This window comes from Aspergillus welwitschiae (assembly GCF_003344945.1).
Source record: "Aspergillus welwitschiae strain CBS 139.54b unplaced genomic scaffold BDQ94scaffold_2, whole genome shotgun sequence".
NCBI classification, from domain to species: domain Eukaryota; kingdom Fungi; phylum Ascomycota; class Eurotiomycetes; order Eurotiales; family Aspergillaceae; genus Aspergillus; species Aspergillus welwitschiae.
The window spans coordinates 1,451,495-1,469,175 of NW_020798696.1; the positions used below are offsets into that span (position 1 = coordinate 1,451,495).

The window sequence follows — 17,681 nt, forward strand, 5'->3', positions numbered from 1 at the left end:
TTTGCTTTCTGTTTGAATATATTGCTTTGGCTTCCTTGACTTGGGGTTCCTTATCCCCCATTCCTGTGAGACTTACCTTCGGTCACCGCTGTCTTTCGCCATATAAACGGGGATTTTCCCACTCCCCGTGCCAAAGAAGAAGTCCGACCAGATTATCTTCAAATCCCTTCCTGAGCTGGACGATCGTTTTTACTAAAGAAAGAGGTAAGAGCAATTGAAGATACATACCTTCCCATCCCCAATCTTCGTGGGTCTCCTGATCCTGGGTCCCTCCCTATTGCCTCCCCGCCATTTGCCTCGCTTCCTTCCAATTTGTACCTTGGTTGATGTCACTTGTTGTATGGGGTAAATCGCAGCTTCCCTTGCCCACAACATTCCCCTCCCGCTCTCTTCCCGTAGCCACCCCCACGATGTCTTGAACCCCCCTCCCTTATCTTCCTTTTCGTTCTTGACCCCTCGCTACTTGCTTCTTGTCCTTTTCACCCTTACTGACCGATCGTTCTCCCTCAGTATACTGCAAGTACACCTCTCGTTGTTTCAGACTGCCTCCGATCGGCCTTCCTAAATCGCAACCCACGACGAGTGTGACTTCCGTCATTTCCAACATTCTCTACTCCCTCCGAAGCGGACCTTTTTGATCCCATACACTTGCCTGTATACCTAATACCCGTCGATCTTACGTCTGAAAAGATGGATCAGCAGGGTCAATCCGGGGTTCCCGGCCCCGCGGGGCGCAAGCTCCATATCGCCCACAGAAGAAGCCCGTCTGAATTGACCCCTCTCATGAGTAAGTGAATGCCGGCCCCATATCTGTGTAACATATCTTCTGTGAATCGATTACTGACGATGGTGGGAACAGTGGAGCAACTCGCTATTCAGCAACAGATTGAGCTTCTTCAACAGCAACAGCAGCAAATTGCAGCTACACATCAGCAGTACGTCAACATGGGATTGTTACAACCACAACAGCTTGGTCAGGTTTCGGCATTCTCGCCTTCTCTTCAAGGTGGTGCTTCCATGGGAGGCGTTTCCCCTCAGTTGAATGCATTCCAATTCCCACAAATCGCTCAACAGCAGCTTGGCGTGCCGATGAACACCTCAACCCAACACTCGCACCGGCGCAATCAGTCTGCCCTGCCCGGTCTCGGCATGGGTCCCCCTCCCGCCCCGTCCTCGGGAGCTTCGGGTTATACCGACTACAGCCAGCAGCAACAGGGTCACCAACCCAAGAATGAGAACGGCGGCCATGGGCGCGGACGAGGCGGTCCTCCCGGTGGTGGCCACCAGCGGCGTCACTCGCTTGCGCTTCCTGAAGCCAAGAAGGCCGCGGAACTGGCCCAGCAGAAGCGGACGGCCTCCGGCTTCCAGTTCCCCGCACCCAGTACCCCTGGCGACTCTGATACCACTCCGGGCGCTGACGATAAGTCAACCCCTACCTCACAGACCCCACAAGGCTTGGGCCTTCACCGAGCCGGTAACATTCGGGCGGGTGGTCATGGTCGCAGCCAATCCATGGCTGTGGGTGGAAACCGCGGTTCTTTGTCTGGTCGCGGTGCTGGCGGCTTCCAATTCCCTCAAGCTAGCGAAGGCGAGAATCAGCGTCGCGGCAGCCAACCGGGTCACGCACGGTCTTCGTCCAGAAACTTTGATGGTAATTGGCGGCAGCCCAACAATCAAAATCAGGGCCAGGATCAGCCCAAGAGCTTCGGTCAACAGAGCGGAGGTTTCCAGCCTGGCCACCGTGCCCGTGCATCAATGAACCAGTCCATTGGCTCGATTGGATCTTTCCAGTACCCGCAACAGCCCCAGCTCATTCAGCTGCCCCAAGGCCAGGTGGTCATGGCCCCACCACAGATGTTTGGCGGTGGTCAGCAACTCAACCCTCTCCAGCTTGCACAGCTTCAAGCCCTGCAGCAGAATGGACAGCTGAACGGCCAAGGTCTTGGTCTTCAAGCTAGTCAACATGCCCCGCCACAGCTGTCTGCCCAGCAGCAGCAACAGCAGCAGCAGCAGCAGCGCAAGACCCTCTTCACTCCTTACTTGCCCCAGGCAAACCTGCCTGCGCTGCTGAGCAATGGCCAATTGGTTGCTGGTATTCTGCGCGTGAACAAGAAGAACCGTTCCGATGCCTACGTAACCACTCCAGACCTGGACGCAGATATTTTCATCTGTGGTAGCAAAGATCGTAACCGTGCCCTTGAGGGTGACTTTGTTGCCGTTGAGCTGCTGGATGTGGACGAAGTGTGGTCGCAGAAGAAAGAGAAGGAGGAGAAGAAGAAGCGCAAGGATATTACGGAAGCTCGTGCCGGCAGCAGTGCTGGGGGTGACAAGCTGTCTCGGTCTGACTCTGGCACCAACGGAGACCGTCAGGAGGTCGGACCGGATGGTAGCATCCGTCGCCGTGGCAGTCTTCGCCAGCGGCCCACCCAGAAGAAGAACGACGATGTCGAAGTCGAAGGTCAGAGCCTTCTCTTGGTTGAAGAAGACGAAATCAGTGACGAGCAGAAGCCACTGTATGCGGGCCACATCGTGGCTGTTATCGAGCGCATTGCGGGGCAGATGTTCTCGGGAACACTTGGTCTCCTCCGTCCCAGTAGCCAGGCGACGAAGGAGAAGCAGGAGGCCGAGCGGCTGGCCAGAGATGGTGGCCACGGCCGTCAACAACAGGAACGCCAGCAGGACAAGCCTAAGATCGTGTGGTTCAAGCCTACTGACAAGCGTGTTCCTTTGATTGCTATCCCAACAGAGCAGGCTCCTCGGGATTTCGTTGAGAAGCACCAAGAGTACGCCAACCGCATCTTCGTTGCATGCATCAAGCGGTGGCCAATCACTTCCCTGCACCCCTTTGGTACTCTTGTCGAGCAGCTTGGAGAGATGGGCGACCTGAAGGTGGAGACTGAAGCCCTTCTTCGAGACAACAACTTCGGTTCTGATGAGTTCTCCGATGCCGTGCTCAAGAGCATTGGATGGGATGACTGGTCCGTTTCCAATGAGAACGAGGCTGTCCTGGCCACTCGTCGCGATTTTCGTCAGGAAACTACTTTCACCGTCAACCCCAGCGGTACCAAGGAACTTGACAATGCCTTCCATATCAAGCCTCTTGCCGATGGAAAGGTGGAAGTTGGTATTCACGTCACTGACATTGCCCACTTTGTCAAAGCCAACTCCCTGGTTGACCGTGAGGCCAAGAAGCGGGGAACTGCTGTCTATCTCATGAACCGCCTCGTGAACATGCTACCCACGCGTGTCTCCAATGAGCTTTGCGCTTTGCTCCCCGGCGAAGACCGCTTCACGGTTAGCGTTACGTTCAAAGCTGACCCCGAGACGGGTGCTATCGACGATGATGTCTGGATCGGTAAGTCGATCATCAAGAGCTCCGGTCGACTGAGCTATGATGAGGTCGATGCCGCAATTCAGGGCACCTCTGCCCTCGCGGTCCCTGGCATCACTGCCGACACTCTCAAAGCGTTGTACGCTGTCACGTCAAAGTTCAGAGAAGCAAGGCTCGGCAACCGGGTCTCTCGTATTCCTCCTCTTCGTCTGCTGTATCAGCTGGATGACGAAAATGTGCCCGTTGAGCACAACATCTTCCACTCTTCCCCTGTCCGGGAGCTTGTGGAAGAGCTTAGCTACAAGGCCAACTTCCTAGTAGCTCGCAAATTGGTCACTGCCTTGCCTGACAAGGCCTTCCTGCGTCGCCAGATGTCGCCAAACCCTCGTCGTCTCCACCTCTTTGTTGAGCGGATGAACAAGCTTGGCTACGGTCTGGATGCGACCAGCAGTGGAACTTTGCAGAGCAGTCTCTGCCAAGTTCAGGATGATGACTTGCGTAAGGTCAGTTTTGTTCTCATATCACAAAATAAAGCTATTGTTTCGGTCTGCTAACAATAAGTGCAGGGTATGGAGACTATTCTGCACAAGGCTATGCAACGTGCGAAGTACTATGTGGCCGGCAGTGTACAGGATGATCAGCGTCAGCATTACACTTTGAACCTGCCAGTGTACACTCATTTCACCAATCCTTTCCGCCGCTACGCAGACATTGTCGTTCATCGCCAGCTGGAAGCCGTCCTGTCTGATGGTGTGGTTGAATTCTCCGATGACTTGGAGTCATTGACCAAGACCGCCGACCTCTGCAACAACAAGAAGGATTCCGCCCACAATGCTCAAGAACAGAGCGTTCACATCGAAGCATGCAGAAGCATGGACAAGGAGCGACAGGAAGTTGGTGGTGACCTCATTAGCGAGGGTATTGTGATCTGTGTATACGAGTCCGCCTTCGACGTTCTGATCCCAGAGTACGGCTTCGAAAAGCGGGTCCACTGCGATCAACTGCCCTTGAAGAAGGCTGAGTATCGCAAGGACACACGTGTGCTGGAGCTCTACTGGGAGAAGGGCGTGCCGTCCTCGGCTTATGTTCCTGAGGATGAGCGGCCCAAGCCTGCGAACTCTCGTGCGGCACAAGCTGCAGCTGCAGCACGTGAAGCAGAAGCTGCCAGAGAACGTGCCCGGGAGCGCGAAGAAGCTATGCGGAGACAGACGGATACCGGCACCATGTCCCATGACGACGTCAATGCTCTGTTTGACGACGATGACGATGATGTTTCTGAAGTCACCGAGATGGCTGCAGGCGTGTCACTGAATTCGTCTGCCGACCGTTCGACTCAAAGCATGCCACCTTCGCCCACTCGCAATGGCCATCTTCAGCAGGCGCCTCACCGCACGCGTTCTGACCCGAAGATCGCAACGCTCAGTGGCGATGCTCCTGAAGCTAAACTGACAAACAAGGAGAAATACCTGCGGCTGTTCAAGCTCAGGGAAGAAGATGGAGAATACATCCAGGATGTCACCGAGATGACCCGTGTCCCTATCATCTTGAAGACCGACTTGAGCAAGAGTCCCCCGTAAGTGCTGTCTTCGTTTTTGTTGCGATTCATCATGATTCGTGCTGAAAGCTAACGTGTGCCTGCAGATGCCTCACTATTCGTTCTGTCAACCCCTACGCGTTGTAGATGAGCCAGAAATATTCACTTCTTCGGATGTGTTCTATACGTTTGCGAAACAGATCTTGGTCTTTGCTTGGTGGACCATCAGGGTGGTAGTGTGATGGTGTGACCGCACGGCTCGATTCTATCAAACACTGCCTCAACTGGTTCACGCATGCATAGTCGCCAACCTCTCATTCCTCTGCAGAAGTATGCTTTAATCGACTTAGCGTGTTGTCTTTTTTATCTTATAATTGCTGGAGGCCTTACAAGCCAAACGGTGGATCTCTTGTTCCGAGTTGTTTTCAAATTAGTCCCGCGATATGGCCTCATGGAGGAGGAGCTCCAGATAACCAATTGTGGAGTATACCGGTCTTCTAGCAAGGCTTTCGGATTTAGGCACGAGCCATTTGGTGGCAGAGAAGATCAGAAGACCGGAGAGTGGAATGATGAGACGAGGTTCTTTATCAACTGCACGGAGGTGAAGTCGGATGCGAGGGTTGCCTCGGAAAATTTGTCTATTCATCCTAGATATTTGCATAGCTCATTACTACCAAGTTGTTTGATCATTTTTGGCACAGGCCAGTAGGTGATACGATGTAGTCCAACTAAGCATGAGACCATAATAGTACCGTCTTAGCATCGTAATTGATCCACATAGCTAATGTCAGCTCCGATCAACTAAGAGTGCTCAATGCGGAGTGTGCCACCAAGTCCTCTATCGATCTCAACTAGTGAACAATAGCATACAAAGTAACAACCGCATGCCACGGAAATCCATAATTAATCGACAGACACAATACACCGAAGTAGAGAAGAGAATGACCATTGAAAGACCCTAAAGCTAACCAATTGGCAAGCATAATAATACCTACATAACCGTGTGAGGTTGAAAATTGATAAGATAATCTAGTATCTGTTCTATTTTCATTTTATCATAAGCTAGCCGGTCATACCTAGTGTTTAAACAAGGAAAGAATTGATCAAAAGGGAAAAGATTGGTAACGTATTTATTGTACTGATCCATCCAATGCACGATCGTTGGCCTTGGTGTATGGTCATGCTATGTTTGAATATGGCTATGCCTATGCCTATGAAAGCAGCAAAGAAGTGTACGGTACATGCCGTGAGGATATGCAAAAGGGCAAGAAGCTATGCCTGGTAATCTAATCAATGTGATAGAAGAAAGAAGGAGGTATCCATTTCCTTCATCGAAGTTGTTTTCGTTGCACGTGATGACACTGGAGGTTGTCTTGAATGAATCCAGTTAAGAAATGTAATGCACGTAGTATTTGTGTTCATGAGTGGTTGTGGCTATGTTCGTTTGGGTATTAAACGGTGGTAGTGGTATGGTATATGTAGTGAGGTAGCGGGAAGAGATTAGAAAGAGGGTATTCAGAAGATACAGGCGTGGGTATAAGTAACAGTGGTGGTGGTTATTAAGCTTAGAGTCTGCGAATGCCGATCCGAGGTTTGGCTTTCTTGCCATTCGACGACGAGACTTTGCGTGATCCAAAGATTGGTTTTGATAGGCCCGAGCCGGAGGAGACGGATCTCGATGCTGAGGGGGCAAGGATCGTGGGGGGATTGCTTGGATTAGACGTCCGGATGGCGGGGTCGGTATCTTTCAATCCGGCTAAGGCTCGGGGATTTTCCTTGCCGTCACCGCTGGCTCGCCTGATGAAGCCTAGCTCAGCAGGGTCGGGATCGTCTTCGAAGATCTGGACATCTTCGCGTATCCGGCCTGATGAGTTGATGCCTTTGTCGAGTACGGACAGCTTCGGGGACTTTCTCTGCGGGGAGTGGCCGCGTTCTGGGAGGTCACTAGGGTGGTTTGCTGCGATGTTCTTCTCGGATGCGGACATGCCGTCTATTGTTGTTTCTTCTGTGCCCATGGCGAAGGGATCGTCCACGTCCATGGGCATGGTTAGGACGGAAAGGGGGCGTTTCCCGAAAGCGTTCTTGCGGATGCTAGGTGGTGCGAGTCGGACTGGGGAAGGAGATAGGGAAGGGTCGTTCTCTTTACTGGCGTTGGTAGATGTTTCTGATTCACTGTCGGAGACGGTCGTATCAAGGGTAAGGGTGTCATGAGGTTCCTCTGGTTGCTGTGCTTCTTGTTCAATAGGTGTGCTGGGCTGATGCGAATATGCTCGTAAGCTTGAGCTCTCTTCAGCGCTTCTCCGAGTAGTTCGCTTTTTCATAGTAACTGAGGCGATTCTGGCTCCCTTCCGTGGTCGTAGTGAGCGGGACGGTATTTGCTCTTCGGGGATGACTGTGTCGGCGTCTTCGCCTCTTGTTTTCGCCTCGGATACTGCTGACGCTAACTCTGATGGAACGGGAGCGTGGATGGAGGTCATTAGTTTCGCTTGGCGGGCGAATGCATCGTAGTTCTCTTGGAGAAGTGCGCCGGCTGCGGAATTCAGTGCGGAGTCTGGGTTGGGATATATGAGGAGGCAAGAGATTGTCTAAACATGTCAGATGAAGATCCGCAATCGTCGACTGCATATGGTAGGGATACATACAATCAAAACGTCCTTCAAGGTCAAGTTGGGCTTCCAGTCCCGCTTCAGTGTATCCACGCAGACCGCACCCGTCGATTCCTCCACATTCGGATGCCATATCCTTGTCCTGAATGTTGCCTTTGGTGGGCTCTTGGGGTAGTCCTCCGGCATCTTCAGATGCAATCGCCATAGGCCTTGCGAGTATGGTGTACCCTGTGGCCCGGCCAGGAGAGTGGTGAGCTGTGTTAAGTCGTCCCCGGCAGAGGCATCGTCGGAGGGAAAGAGATAGTTGGGAGGAAGTTCTTCGTGCAACGCTGCATGGTCCGCTGCGAGACGTCGTAGAGATGATACCTGTAGGGGAAACACGAGGATGTCAGACGATCGTCGCTCAACCGGGAAAAACTCAATTGGCATCAAATAGCAAGGTAACTTACCATACTGGCTAATTGACGTCGACCTCAAATTTGAGGCCGAAGGCGTTGCGTTGCTAGCAGAGGTTAGGTTCGTTTGGAACCAATTGTTGTGCCGTGGTCTGTTCGTCCAGCTGCCCCTGTCGATCTAGGCGAGTGACACGGACGAGAATCCCTTTGTGGACCGTGAGAGCTCGGCAGAACGATAGATGATTCGCAGCAAGGTGGATGATGATGGCTCGGTCCCGATCCGTTGCCCCCGACGGCCGCTTGTTGTTCTTTGTTTTGATGAGGTGAAGCGCTGGCGACTAGTCCACATCGGGTAAGGAAACAGCGCGCGTGGATCAGTCACGTGTATTCGCGTCTGAATTGCGCGTTTTAGGAAATGTAATGAGCTGCTTACAGCATAGCCGCCCGATAACTAACTAACTAGTTAAATAGTTATAACGTATTGTTCACCACCATGCTGGAGCATCGAGAAAGGACTGCAGATTTGAGCAGCGTGTTTAGCAGATGGAAACTGCCACTGTAGCCTGTCTGTTAGATAAAGGAAACTGGCGGATCTGGCCCAACAAGGCTAACAGGCAAGAAGGAGAACGCAAGATCGGTTTTGAACCCGAAGCTAGGGGCAAAAAAACATAGCTCCGATCACCTCGTATACAGCACCATCTCCCCGGAGCACTTTCAGTAATGCAGTGCCTGTTGAAGCATTCATCGTAGCCAAGCGCTTCACCAGATCCTCTGCCGCCTACATGGCCTTCCTACCCTCTTATATCTCCTATGTTGAGGAGCTCGATAATCTAGATAACCACAAATCTAGCCCTATATCTTGATACCGTGACAGTAACCGCTTGCTCGAACTTTCTTTATATGCTTCCACTTCCCCCTTTCACATCTTGAAAGGCAGGTAGAGTACACCTAGAGTATACACCCGTCTTTGTTTGATCTGTAGCTACTATGAGTGATGTAACTTCGCAAGCCATTATGGTATAGTTCCTTTTTAAGCTAAACAACCGTATACAACGATCTTTGGACCGTCTCATGGTAATAGAAGCACAGGACTATTCACCTGATTACATATTCGTGACTTCCACTATAAGCTAATGCTTCGAAGGTGAAAGGGATAGACACCAAGGCACCAAGGTGGCTGGGTGGCCTGAGGGCTTGGTTCCAGCAACTACGTGCAATGCATAATAGGTTCTAGGCATCTGAAAGTCCATCTTTCGAGGCCATGTTGGTCTATTGGAGCAGAAATAGAGGTCACTGAACTTGAGCGTGAGTCAAACATCAGGCCCAGGAAGTGACTAATGAATGCTTCGGGGGCGCAGTAGTATGACAAAGCACGTGAGACTTACAATACGGAAACGCGGCCGTTTAAAGGCCTCTATAACGGTTGGTTTCGGAATGACATTTAGGATAGTTCCTTTCAGGGTGGCGCAAGACTTGTCAATGCCTAGATCTGGGGTTAGTGGATAGGCTCAAGCCCTCGCCATGAACGGTAGGTCCCATAATTGACGCTCTATGTCCGACTCAGGATCTGGGGTTTAACGTTCTAGGTCGATTGCTTGCTGTTCCTCCAAATTAAGCTCGCACTACTTCAGGCTTACAAGTGGTTGGATTTGAAATGAAAGGGGCAGTCTCGGCATTCCAGAAATCCCTGTGTAATGTGTGTATTTACCATGTCCTCATTAAACGATTAAAAATTACTAGAGAAATGAAATCTTATGTGCGCCGCAGTTATGAATCTCTGGTGAACACGCGGTGAGCCTTTGAAAGGAAGATCCAAAACAGAATAAAAGCCTTCCCAGCAATGTTACATATGTCAGAAGAAGAAAAACCGCAGAACATCCATCCCCTTTGATTTCATAGCGCCTCTTTCTTGCGGCTTAGAGTGGATGGAAGGTTCGATCGCCATGGGTATCTGCTGTTCCCCACCAGAGTGGGGTGTGTGACGGTCGAGACTCGACTCCATCTAAGGGCAAGGAAGAGCACTTGCGCTCTTCATTTACAGAAAAGCGGCGAGGGCAGCACCAGCCACGACGGAAAGACCGACGGGGCCAGCGGTAGCGAGGGGGACACCAGCGCCAGAAGAGGTGCTGGAGCTGGAGCTGGAACCGCTCTTGGACGAAGAGTCACTGGTGGAGGTGGAAGAGTCGGAGCTGGAGGTCTTGGTGGAGGTCTTGGTGGAAGTGGAAGCAGAGGCGCTGGCCGACTTCGCGAAGGAAGAGGGAACACCGCTAGATCCAATGAGGACGCTGGAAGCACCAGCAGGCAGAGAGCCCTGAGTGGGGATCACAGGGGAAGAGGTGACAGCAGCGGAGGGCTGACCCTGGGGCTAGGGTTATGTTAGCAGGTTGTTCTCTGACATGAGGACCAACTATCAAAAGAATATTCTTACCACAGCAACGGAGGACTGAGCAGCGGCCAGAGCCGAGAAAGCGACGAGGAGGATGGAAGAACGCATCTTGCTAGCGAGTGATAATCGAGATCTGAGTGCTCGGTGGTAAATTGAAGAAGTGGATCGTGCGGAGGCGATCGGTAGACTAGCGAGTGTCTTTGAGGTGAAGAGGTGAAGCGAAAGTTGTTGAGGTTCGTGAAACGACCGTGGGGGATGCTTTATATCAGTTGGGGAAGAAGGGAAAGGGACGCAGTGGTTGACAGGCGCAGGGGCATCCTTTAAATAGAGTAAAGCAGGGGAGTGGAAAGAGAGGATTCGAGCCAAAAAATTATAAATTAGGAATAAAAAAATAATAATAAAATTAAGACAAAAAGCAATTGCAGGACAACAGGTGCCATTCATCCCTCTGCAATCCCCATCAGCCCTGTCTGCACACCTTTCACAACCTCCTCGTCTACACTCCTAGTGGCAATGGGAGGGAAAGGGATCCACTGGGCGAAGGGCAGCATCAGCAGCTCGGTCCGCGTCTCGCATTTTCTGGATGAGTCTGAGTCGCTGCCCGTGGCTGAGAGGGCGGGACGAGCCAGCGTCGAGCGTGCAGGGCGATGCTGGAAAGACCAGTGCCAAGGCGTACTGGAGAGTAAACAATCATCAGATGGCGCAACTCCAGTGCCCCAAGTCGGACTAATTGCAGGCAAAGACGGGCCACTAGTCCAGTTAGTCAGCATTCTGAATGGCCTCCTCCGCAAGAGGGTTGCGTATACCTCTGACTCTTTTTTGCTATTTTTGGGGAGGCCATCGGAACACAGCGTCAGCTGCCGCGATCCACTCCTGCTGCGGGCGCCCCGCCCAATGATGGTCGTGTCCTATAGATCTACACGCCTGGAGCCACCGCGGTTGGTTCGAATAATGTGAATGCAACCTGAGTTCAATCTGGCCCTTGACCAAAGCGGGAAAGGAGAAATTAATGGGGGTGGGAGAAACGCAAAGGAAAATAGAAGCCCAGTCTCTCAATTCCTCTTGTTCATCTGTTTTTTGAGTTTAATGGACCACTGATCAAATATCTATTAAGGGATATCTCCTGTGTCTGATTCTCATTCTAACCCTGTTTGAGAAGTTTCAAGCCTAGACTTAAGAGAGCAAATGGTACAAAATATCTAGTCAAGTAAAACTATAGAGGGAAAAATAGACGTTAGACAGTCACAGCACCACTGAAGGGGCGGGCCTTCACCCTTCCCACTAAATCTTTAGATTACTGGAGTCACCCATCCTTAGGGCCGCTCTGGCATGCGCACCACCGGCCCGCATGGACCAGCCCAATTGGCAAATTGAGAAATTGAGAAGAAAAAAAAAAAGGCAAAGAGACTATTCAAGTTTTAACGCACGAAGCATGCCTGCCACCGCATGAATGCCTTGTCCTATCCTGTCCTGTTCTTGCCCAGCCACGCATTCAAAGCTTGTCATACGAGGCAGTACATCCGACCAGTCTAGCCTTCCATGGCCGTCAGGCACGCCACTTCGAAGAAGAACAACAACAACAACAGCTGACGGGTTTTACCGACAAACAAGTTGGTGAGATGGTTTGTAGTAAAGATACTGTAGCAACGGCAATACTTAACCGATAACAAGCCTCCATTACTGCTAGATCCTGCTTGTCCACGTAACAAACCATCAAAAGACGCATCATCCATCCATCCCAACCCTCACAATCGATACCTGACGTAAGATCATGACGAGCCCTTCGGCACCACCGCACAATAGAACGTGATTTGACCCCTGCATGGCTCGTCCTTTAAGCACTTCTACACACCTTTCATTCATTTTCGGTCGTCTTCCGGAGTACAGCCGATCCGGAAAAATAATTAACATCAACCATAAATAAGAGGCACAAGACTAGTTGGTAAATAGTATGGTTGACCTGCAAGATGCCAAGAGGGCAGTTGCTGTCTTGTCCTGTTCCTACATGAGCAAAGCGTACGTATGCAACCGATGCGAGGTGTGCATGGACCTGGGAAGTGTCGATCAATCCTTTCTGTCTTATTATTTTCTTCCTTCCTTTTCTTCCTTCCTTTTCTTTCTTTCTTTTCCCCGGCCCTCCTCCATTTAAGACATGGCACTAGGCCAGACCAGTCTACCGTAAGGTACTGCGGTATCAGGGGTCTTAAATCTCCGGTTCTCAAGAGGGTCGGATACGGACATTTTACTGAATTACCACCCGCGTGATGCAAGGGAAAAAGTGCCTCGCACACGTACTCCATACCTATCAACTGGGCAATAATAAACACTGAATTCATCCTCGACTCAACTTTACTTACCTCCCTCCCTCGTACAGGGATGAACATGACGCATGGCAGGCCACAAGGGTTAAGAAAGAAGGAAGGCTTCATTTACAATATTATCTAGGCGAGGCTAAGAATTCCACCGGGCTTTCTCTCTCTAACCCTGCCAATGCTCACCAGCCCCTCTCTCTATCCCGCCCTTGTCTCAATCTTAACCCTCGGACGCCATCTCCATCTCCCCCGTTATTTCGGTCGAGATTGAGACCCTCCCATTGGTGGGGCGCCACCAAATTGGGCACTGAATGAATACTATCCATAATGAGAATCAATCAATAAGTAGATGGCGCCAGCCTTTGAACTGTGATGTCCTTTCGGTGAAGACTCACATACACGTTACATAACAGGGTCCATGGCCCGGAGTTTTCTTTTCTTTGTCGTCGTTAAATAGTGTCTGTCTTCCCCCGTGAAGGCAGGGGAAAAGAAGCAAAAAGAGACCTATCGTTCTCGGGGTTACGGGGTAAGGCTGTAAGCGGTGGTTGGGTTACGTTGCTTTCCCTCATTATTGACTATTATTGCCCACCAATTTCCCCCGTCATCTAGACTACTAACTAGGCCCAGCCAGCAAAATGCTATTTAGAAAGGACTTGTCATCCTCATACTTGCACCTATAGATGACCACTAATAGATCTTCGTATTCATACCCACTTGGAACATCCATCATCTCCATCTCCGTTATTACTTCCATGACCATTAGATAATGCGTCATTAACCACTGTTGGATATTAGATCTAGACAAACCACTGTACGGAGTAGAGGTCTACGTTTACCCTCCATGTCACCGTGATATGTCTTACATTCAGGCCAGTCAGAAGGCCTGACCTTATGTGTGGTTGTGTTGTTATCCTCCTGCCCTTTCTCCGTGTCTTGCTTTAGACGTGCGCTTGTTTCTCTTCCCAACTAATCAAACCATCAACTTACCCCACCACCTCTCCTCGTTTACGAACTGCTAAAAAAACAAGTAAAATGACCCCTATTGGACATGTTTCTCACTTCCCGTCTTTAATGACTCGATTATCTGGTATAAGCCAAGACGGGCTGAAAGTTTGCGACACAGCGCCTTAAATAGAACCGGATGGAAAGTCCAAGATTGAGCACTGGAGTGTGTCAGGCAAGAGGGGTCCGAATTGCCTCACCACTTCCAGAATCATTATGAATGAGCAGATACTTACCCTCCCACTGCGACGGATGATTGACCTAACTATAAAATGCATGCGGAACATCATTCGCTGACTTACAATTCAATGATCTACTGACTCTTGCGTGGCCTTGCTCTCGTCACCTGCAGGACTAAAACTGAACGGTTGACTGAAATCAGAAAGTGAAGGCCGGCGATGCCTACCACGAGTCCGAAGACTATTTACTGCTTTTACTCAATGCCTACTTTGTCCACATCTACCAGACTGCACAACTACTTACCCTACCAGCAAGCAGCATCAACACAACATCAATTGTCAACGTTTGTCTACACCGATTACCCTACCCCATTGGTCTGCCGCGTCATCCCGCGCAAACTACTATATAAATCGGAAGGGGGAGAATTCTGCCACATCCAAGTCCGGACATAATTCCCGAATTCATTATTGATGACGATGCTCAACGCTCAAGAGATGACGATGTGGATGACAAGATCGATGGATGGACGCGTCGACATGTACGCGACTACTTGACACACATTTTGACTTACATGCCATCGCGTGTGCAGCGCATCTTCTGAATGAATGCCTACATCATTTCACTCCATCCCATCACAGCCACTTTATCTTGGATTCCGGGGCTAGAACGGGCCGTTCGACGGATGGACAACATTCCAGTCAAGATGGCGGATAATGGTCCGCGGGAGCTGGGGACGCGAAGAACGTGTTAATCTTATTGAAGAATTCTATATGACAGGGTTGGATATGCTGGATGTCATGGATGGATTTGATGACGATATACGCGTTGCAGCTTGGTATTCCGTGTTGAGGGAGCGTTTCTGGGCTATCCCACTTTCTTGCTCAAAGCGTAGAGAAATCCCGCAGGTAGGTAAGAGTGTAGAGGCTGATAACCTGGCCGTCACAATCAAGGAAATTGACGTGTCCGTGGTAGGTATTGTGTAGACCTAAACCTGTTCATTTCCAACATCTTCTCTGCCCCCGCCACTTTCGAGCGCTGCTCTGCGACAACTCGATTCATTTAGCCATAGATGCCTCAATGACTGACTGTACCATGCTCGCCCTTATACCATCCCGATATTCCACACCTAGACTCAGTAGTAAGTCACCAAGCCAAACAAGCACAGGGTTTGATATCAAGCCCTGTAAACCCATAAACACCCATTTCAATATACACCTCCAATACCACAAGCAATTGTATCAATCAACTATCTTTTCATTTCGAACCCATCAATCAATCAGTTAGTCAAAACGTACATATATAATACACCCATCCCACACCCATATCCCAACCAACCAACCAACCAACCAACCCAATCCCCTCCAACACTCATTCCTTAATAGGAACCTCCCCCTTCATCCAATCCGCAAACTCCTTTCTCTTAGCCTACCAACACATCAGCATACACACACTTATCCCACAACCCCAATTCCACAGATACTATCATGGAGAGGTAAAACTCACCCTAACATCCCAAAACCCATACCGCTCCTCCAACCTAAGATACGGATTCCTACCACCACCCTCACGCTCAATCTGACCCGCCCATTCACTCCAACTAATCGGCTTGAGTTTTTCAGCGCCGAGGACAAGCCCGGCCGAGACGAGGACTAGTGATGCGAGGGCCTCGATGACAATGTCGAGCGGGAGGGCGGTGCCTGCTGTGCTTGATGTGTTGCTGTAGAGGAGGGTGTGTTCGTGGGCGGAGTAGCCTCTATATATTGATATGTATTTTGTTAGCTGGGGGAGTTCTTCTTCAATGTGATTTTGCTTTGATATGGTGTGGTGTGGAGGGATCGATGTAGGTGGGTAGGTGTTCCAACGTACGCATGGGCGAGCAGGACGAGGCCGAAGAATGTGATGATGCGAGAGAAGAATCCCATCTTTTTTCTCTTTCTTCTTTTTTTCCCTTTCTTTCGCGATATTCTGAGGGATCGGGAATGAATGAGTATTAAGAAGGGTCCTGGTGTTGGATGGGGGGCCCGTGGTCGAGATTGGCTCGCTGGTGATCTTGGAGTCTATCAGTAGCTTGCTTACCTAGTTGGTAGTTAGCTAGCTGTATGTAATCTGCGTACTGGGTTCTACGGTAGACCAATGGTACCTTTTCTGCACTTGGCAAGGAATTCAGGTCCGGATCACCCACCCCGCCAGAGGCCCAACCAAGGTTTGATTGAATTGGGCAGCACCTCATTTGTTCAGTTCATCCCACTTGGTGTGATTATTTTGTGAGGGTTTGTTGGGATGGAACTACCAATCTACGATGATGTCGGCTACATGTGCACCAGTAGTGTAGAAATTGGGTATTTATTTTGGTTTTTGGTATTCGTTATGCCGAGGGGTGTCCCCAGTCGGCTTGGGTTATTCAAGTTCATGACAGTATATTTCCGTGGGATAGCATCAAATAATCCATCATCACGCCATTTATCTTCATCATTAAACGTTCCGCTTACAGCTTCTGCATGGCAGCCTGTTGGGGTTTCATTAGCATTATCACGACTCCCTAGGTGTTCATCTTTACTTACAACATCGGTGGACTGGACGTGGTCCTCGTCCTCCTCGATCTGAGCCTGGAGCTCATCAAGGGAGACCTTCTCGTCCTCAACGACAAGGTTGATCTGGAGCTTCTTGATACCGTAACCGACGGCAACAAACTTGGAGGCACCCCAGACAAGACCATCGATCTCAATGGCACGGACGTTGGCCTCCATAGTCTCAATGTCGGTCTCATCATCTGTAGCGAGTTAGAATCATACACAAGATCCAAAAATGGAAGATGGAACATACCCCAAGGCTTAACCTCAAGAGTCACGAGAGACTTGGCCACGGGCTTGGGCTTGGCCTCCTTCTTCTTCCTGTACTCAGCAAGACGAGCCTCACGCTCCTTGACGACCTCGGGGTCCTCCTCCTCCTCGTCGGAGCCGAAGAGGTCCATGTCGTCGTCGTCGTTGGCAGCCTTGGGGTTGGTGGGCAGCTCAGTGGACTCAGGGCCGTAGGCAGTGTAGGGCTTGGAGGCATCGCCGGGGAGAGTGGCGTGCTCAGCCTCGAAAGAGGCGATGTTCTTGTACCAGCGAGCAGCGTGGGGGTACTTCTCGGCGTCAGGGGCACCGGAGAAGGCCTTGAAGGTCACGACATCGGCCTGGGAAGGAGCATCGCTATATTCCAGTTAGCTTCATGCCACCATCATCGCTAGTGATTATATCCATGAACGACGGAAAACAAAAAGCAAAGAAGAATTTTTCCAAGTAATCAGAAACGCGATTGCTCGCAATTGTGTTTAATCTTGCAGCGGGGTCTTAAGCCGCCTCATAAACACGGACCAATTTCTTTTCATCATGCAAACAAGGAAGAATCTTTCACAAGGCACCAATGCTAAGGGGGGAGGGGGGGAAGGATCCCTAAAGGTGTGCCTTACCCAACAATGTAGCTCCTGGTAGCCAGGTAGTTGTTGGCAACTGAGGGGTACCATTAGTTACTGCTGAGAGCAGATTGGAAAGGGAAATGATAAAAAAGAGAGGGAAAATGTGAACATACGGGTGAGGCCGGCTTCGGAAGCGAGATCAGTGAAACCCATTGTGAATGTGTGTTTGGGGGATGTGTGTGGTGAGTAGAAGAAAAGAAGAAGAAAAGGAGGAATAAATAGGAGGGGAAAGGTGTTCTGAAGTATTTTTTCAGCGGAGGGTCCGAGTAGTGAAATTTTTCGGCGGCACCAAGTGAGCCCCTCATTCCGGCCGGTCATGTGACCCCACGGTGACGGAGCTAGCTGGCCCTCTTGGGGGAGCTTCCGCCACTCACCGTCCGCCGTGCGGTGGAGCCTTCGAGAAGCCTCGCGACGCCTGAGAGGCAATCGGCTGGCCGCCTGTCCCGGCGAGGTATATAGGTGCCCCCCAGCTATATCG

General features: G+C 50.6%; 8 protein-coding genes across 8 annotated transcripts; 1 reads left to right on the forward strand and 7 right to left on the reverse strand.

Moving 5' to 3' along the window:
* Positions 1-690: 690 nt before the first annotated feature.
* ssdA (mRNA-binding translational repressor SSD1) lies at positions 691-5,012 on the forward strand (the record flags this gene model as incomplete). The annotated part of the gene is made up of 4 exons (XM_026768640.1): positions 691-787; positions 860-3,834; positions 3,898-4,904; positions 4,973-5,012. 4 exons carry the CDS (start codon positions 691-693, stop codon positions 5,010-5,012), a joined length of 4,119 nt encoding a protein of 1,372 aa, XP_026631840.1.
* Positions 5,013-5,154: 142 nt separating this feature from the next.
* Positions 5,155-5,569, reverse strand: BDQ94DRAFT_48259 (uncharacterized protein). Its single transcript, XM_026775878.1, has one exon. The coding sequence runs from the start codon at positions 5,524-5,526 to the stop codon at positions 5,296-5,298; it is 231 nt and encodes a 76-aa protein (XP_026631841.1). The 5' UTR covers positions 5,527-5,569; the 3' UTR covers positions 5,155-5,295.
* Positions 5,570-6,221: 652 nt separating this feature from the next.
* BDQ94DRAFT_48265 (putative ubiquitin conjugating enzyme E2) lies at positions 6,222-8,126 on the reverse strand. The gene is made up of 3 exons (XM_026775879.1): positions 7,921-8,126; positions 7,508-7,837; positions 6,222-7,450 (listed from the first exon to the last, which is right to left on the reverse strand). Exons 1-3 carry the CDS (start codon positions 7,921-7,923, stop codon positions 6,431-6,433), a joined length of 1,353 nt encoding a protein of 450 aa, XP_026631842.1. The 5' UTR covers positions 7,924-8,126; the 3' UTR covers positions 6,222-6,430.
* A 589-nt stretch (positions 8,127-8,715) lies between these two features.
* Positions 8,716-9,297, reverse strand: BDQ94DRAFT_134708 (uncharacterized protein). The gene has a single exon (XM_026764518.1). The coding sequence runs from the start codon at positions 8,937-8,939 to the stop codon at positions 8,763-8,765; it is 177 nt and encodes a 58-aa protein (XP_026631843.1). The 5' UTR covers positions 8,940-9,297; the 3' UTR covers positions 8,716-8,762.
* A 188-nt stretch (positions 9,298-9,485) lies between these two features.
* Positions 9,486-10,593, reverse strand: BDQ94DRAFT_134709 (putative GPI anchored protein). The gene is made up of 2 exons (XM_026764519.1): positions 10,295-10,593; positions 9,486-10,231 (listed from the first exon to the last, which is right to left on the reverse strand). Exons 1-2 carry the CDS (start codon positions 10,358-10,360, stop codon positions 9,902-9,904), a joined length of 396 nt encoding a protein of 131 aa, XP_026631844.1. The 5' UTR covers positions 10,361-10,593; the 3' UTR covers positions 9,486-9,901.
* A 1,056-nt stretch (positions 10,594-11,649) lies between these two features.
* BDQ94DRAFT_134710 (uncharacterized protein) lies at positions 11,650-12,727 on the reverse strand. Its single transcript, XM_026764520.1, has one exon. The coding sequence runs from the start codon at positions 12,679-12,681 to the stop codon at positions 12,163-12,165; it is 519 nt and encodes a 172-aa protein (XP_026631845.1). The 5' UTR covers positions 12,682-12,727; the 3' UTR covers positions 11,650-12,162.
* Positions 12,728-15,114: 2,387 nt separating this feature from the next.
* Positions 15,115-15,668, reverse strand: BDQ94DRAFT_165915 (membrane magnesium transporter family protein; the record flags this gene model as incomplete). The annotated part of the gene is made up of 3 exons (XM_026770431.1): positions 15,115-15,171; positions 15,250-15,499; positions 15,613-15,668. 3 exons carry the CDS (start codon positions 15,666-15,668, stop codon positions 15,115-15,117), a joined length of 363 nt encoding a protein of 120 aa, XP_026631846.1.
* A 387-nt stretch (positions 15,669-16,055) lies between these two features.
* Positions 16,056-17,356, reverse strand: BDQ94DRAFT_156588 (translation elongation factor 1 subunit beta; the record flags this gene model as incomplete). The annotated part of the gene is made up of 4 exons (XM_026768641.1): positions 16,056-16,516; positions 16,570-16,937; positions 17,198-17,237; positions 17,317-17,356. The coding sequence occupies 4 exons, from the start codon at positions 17,354-17,356 to the stop codon at positions 16,056-16,058; spliced, it is 909 nt and encodes a 302-aa protein (XP_026631847.1).
* Between the last annotated feature and the right edge of the window lie 325 nt (positions 17,357-17,681).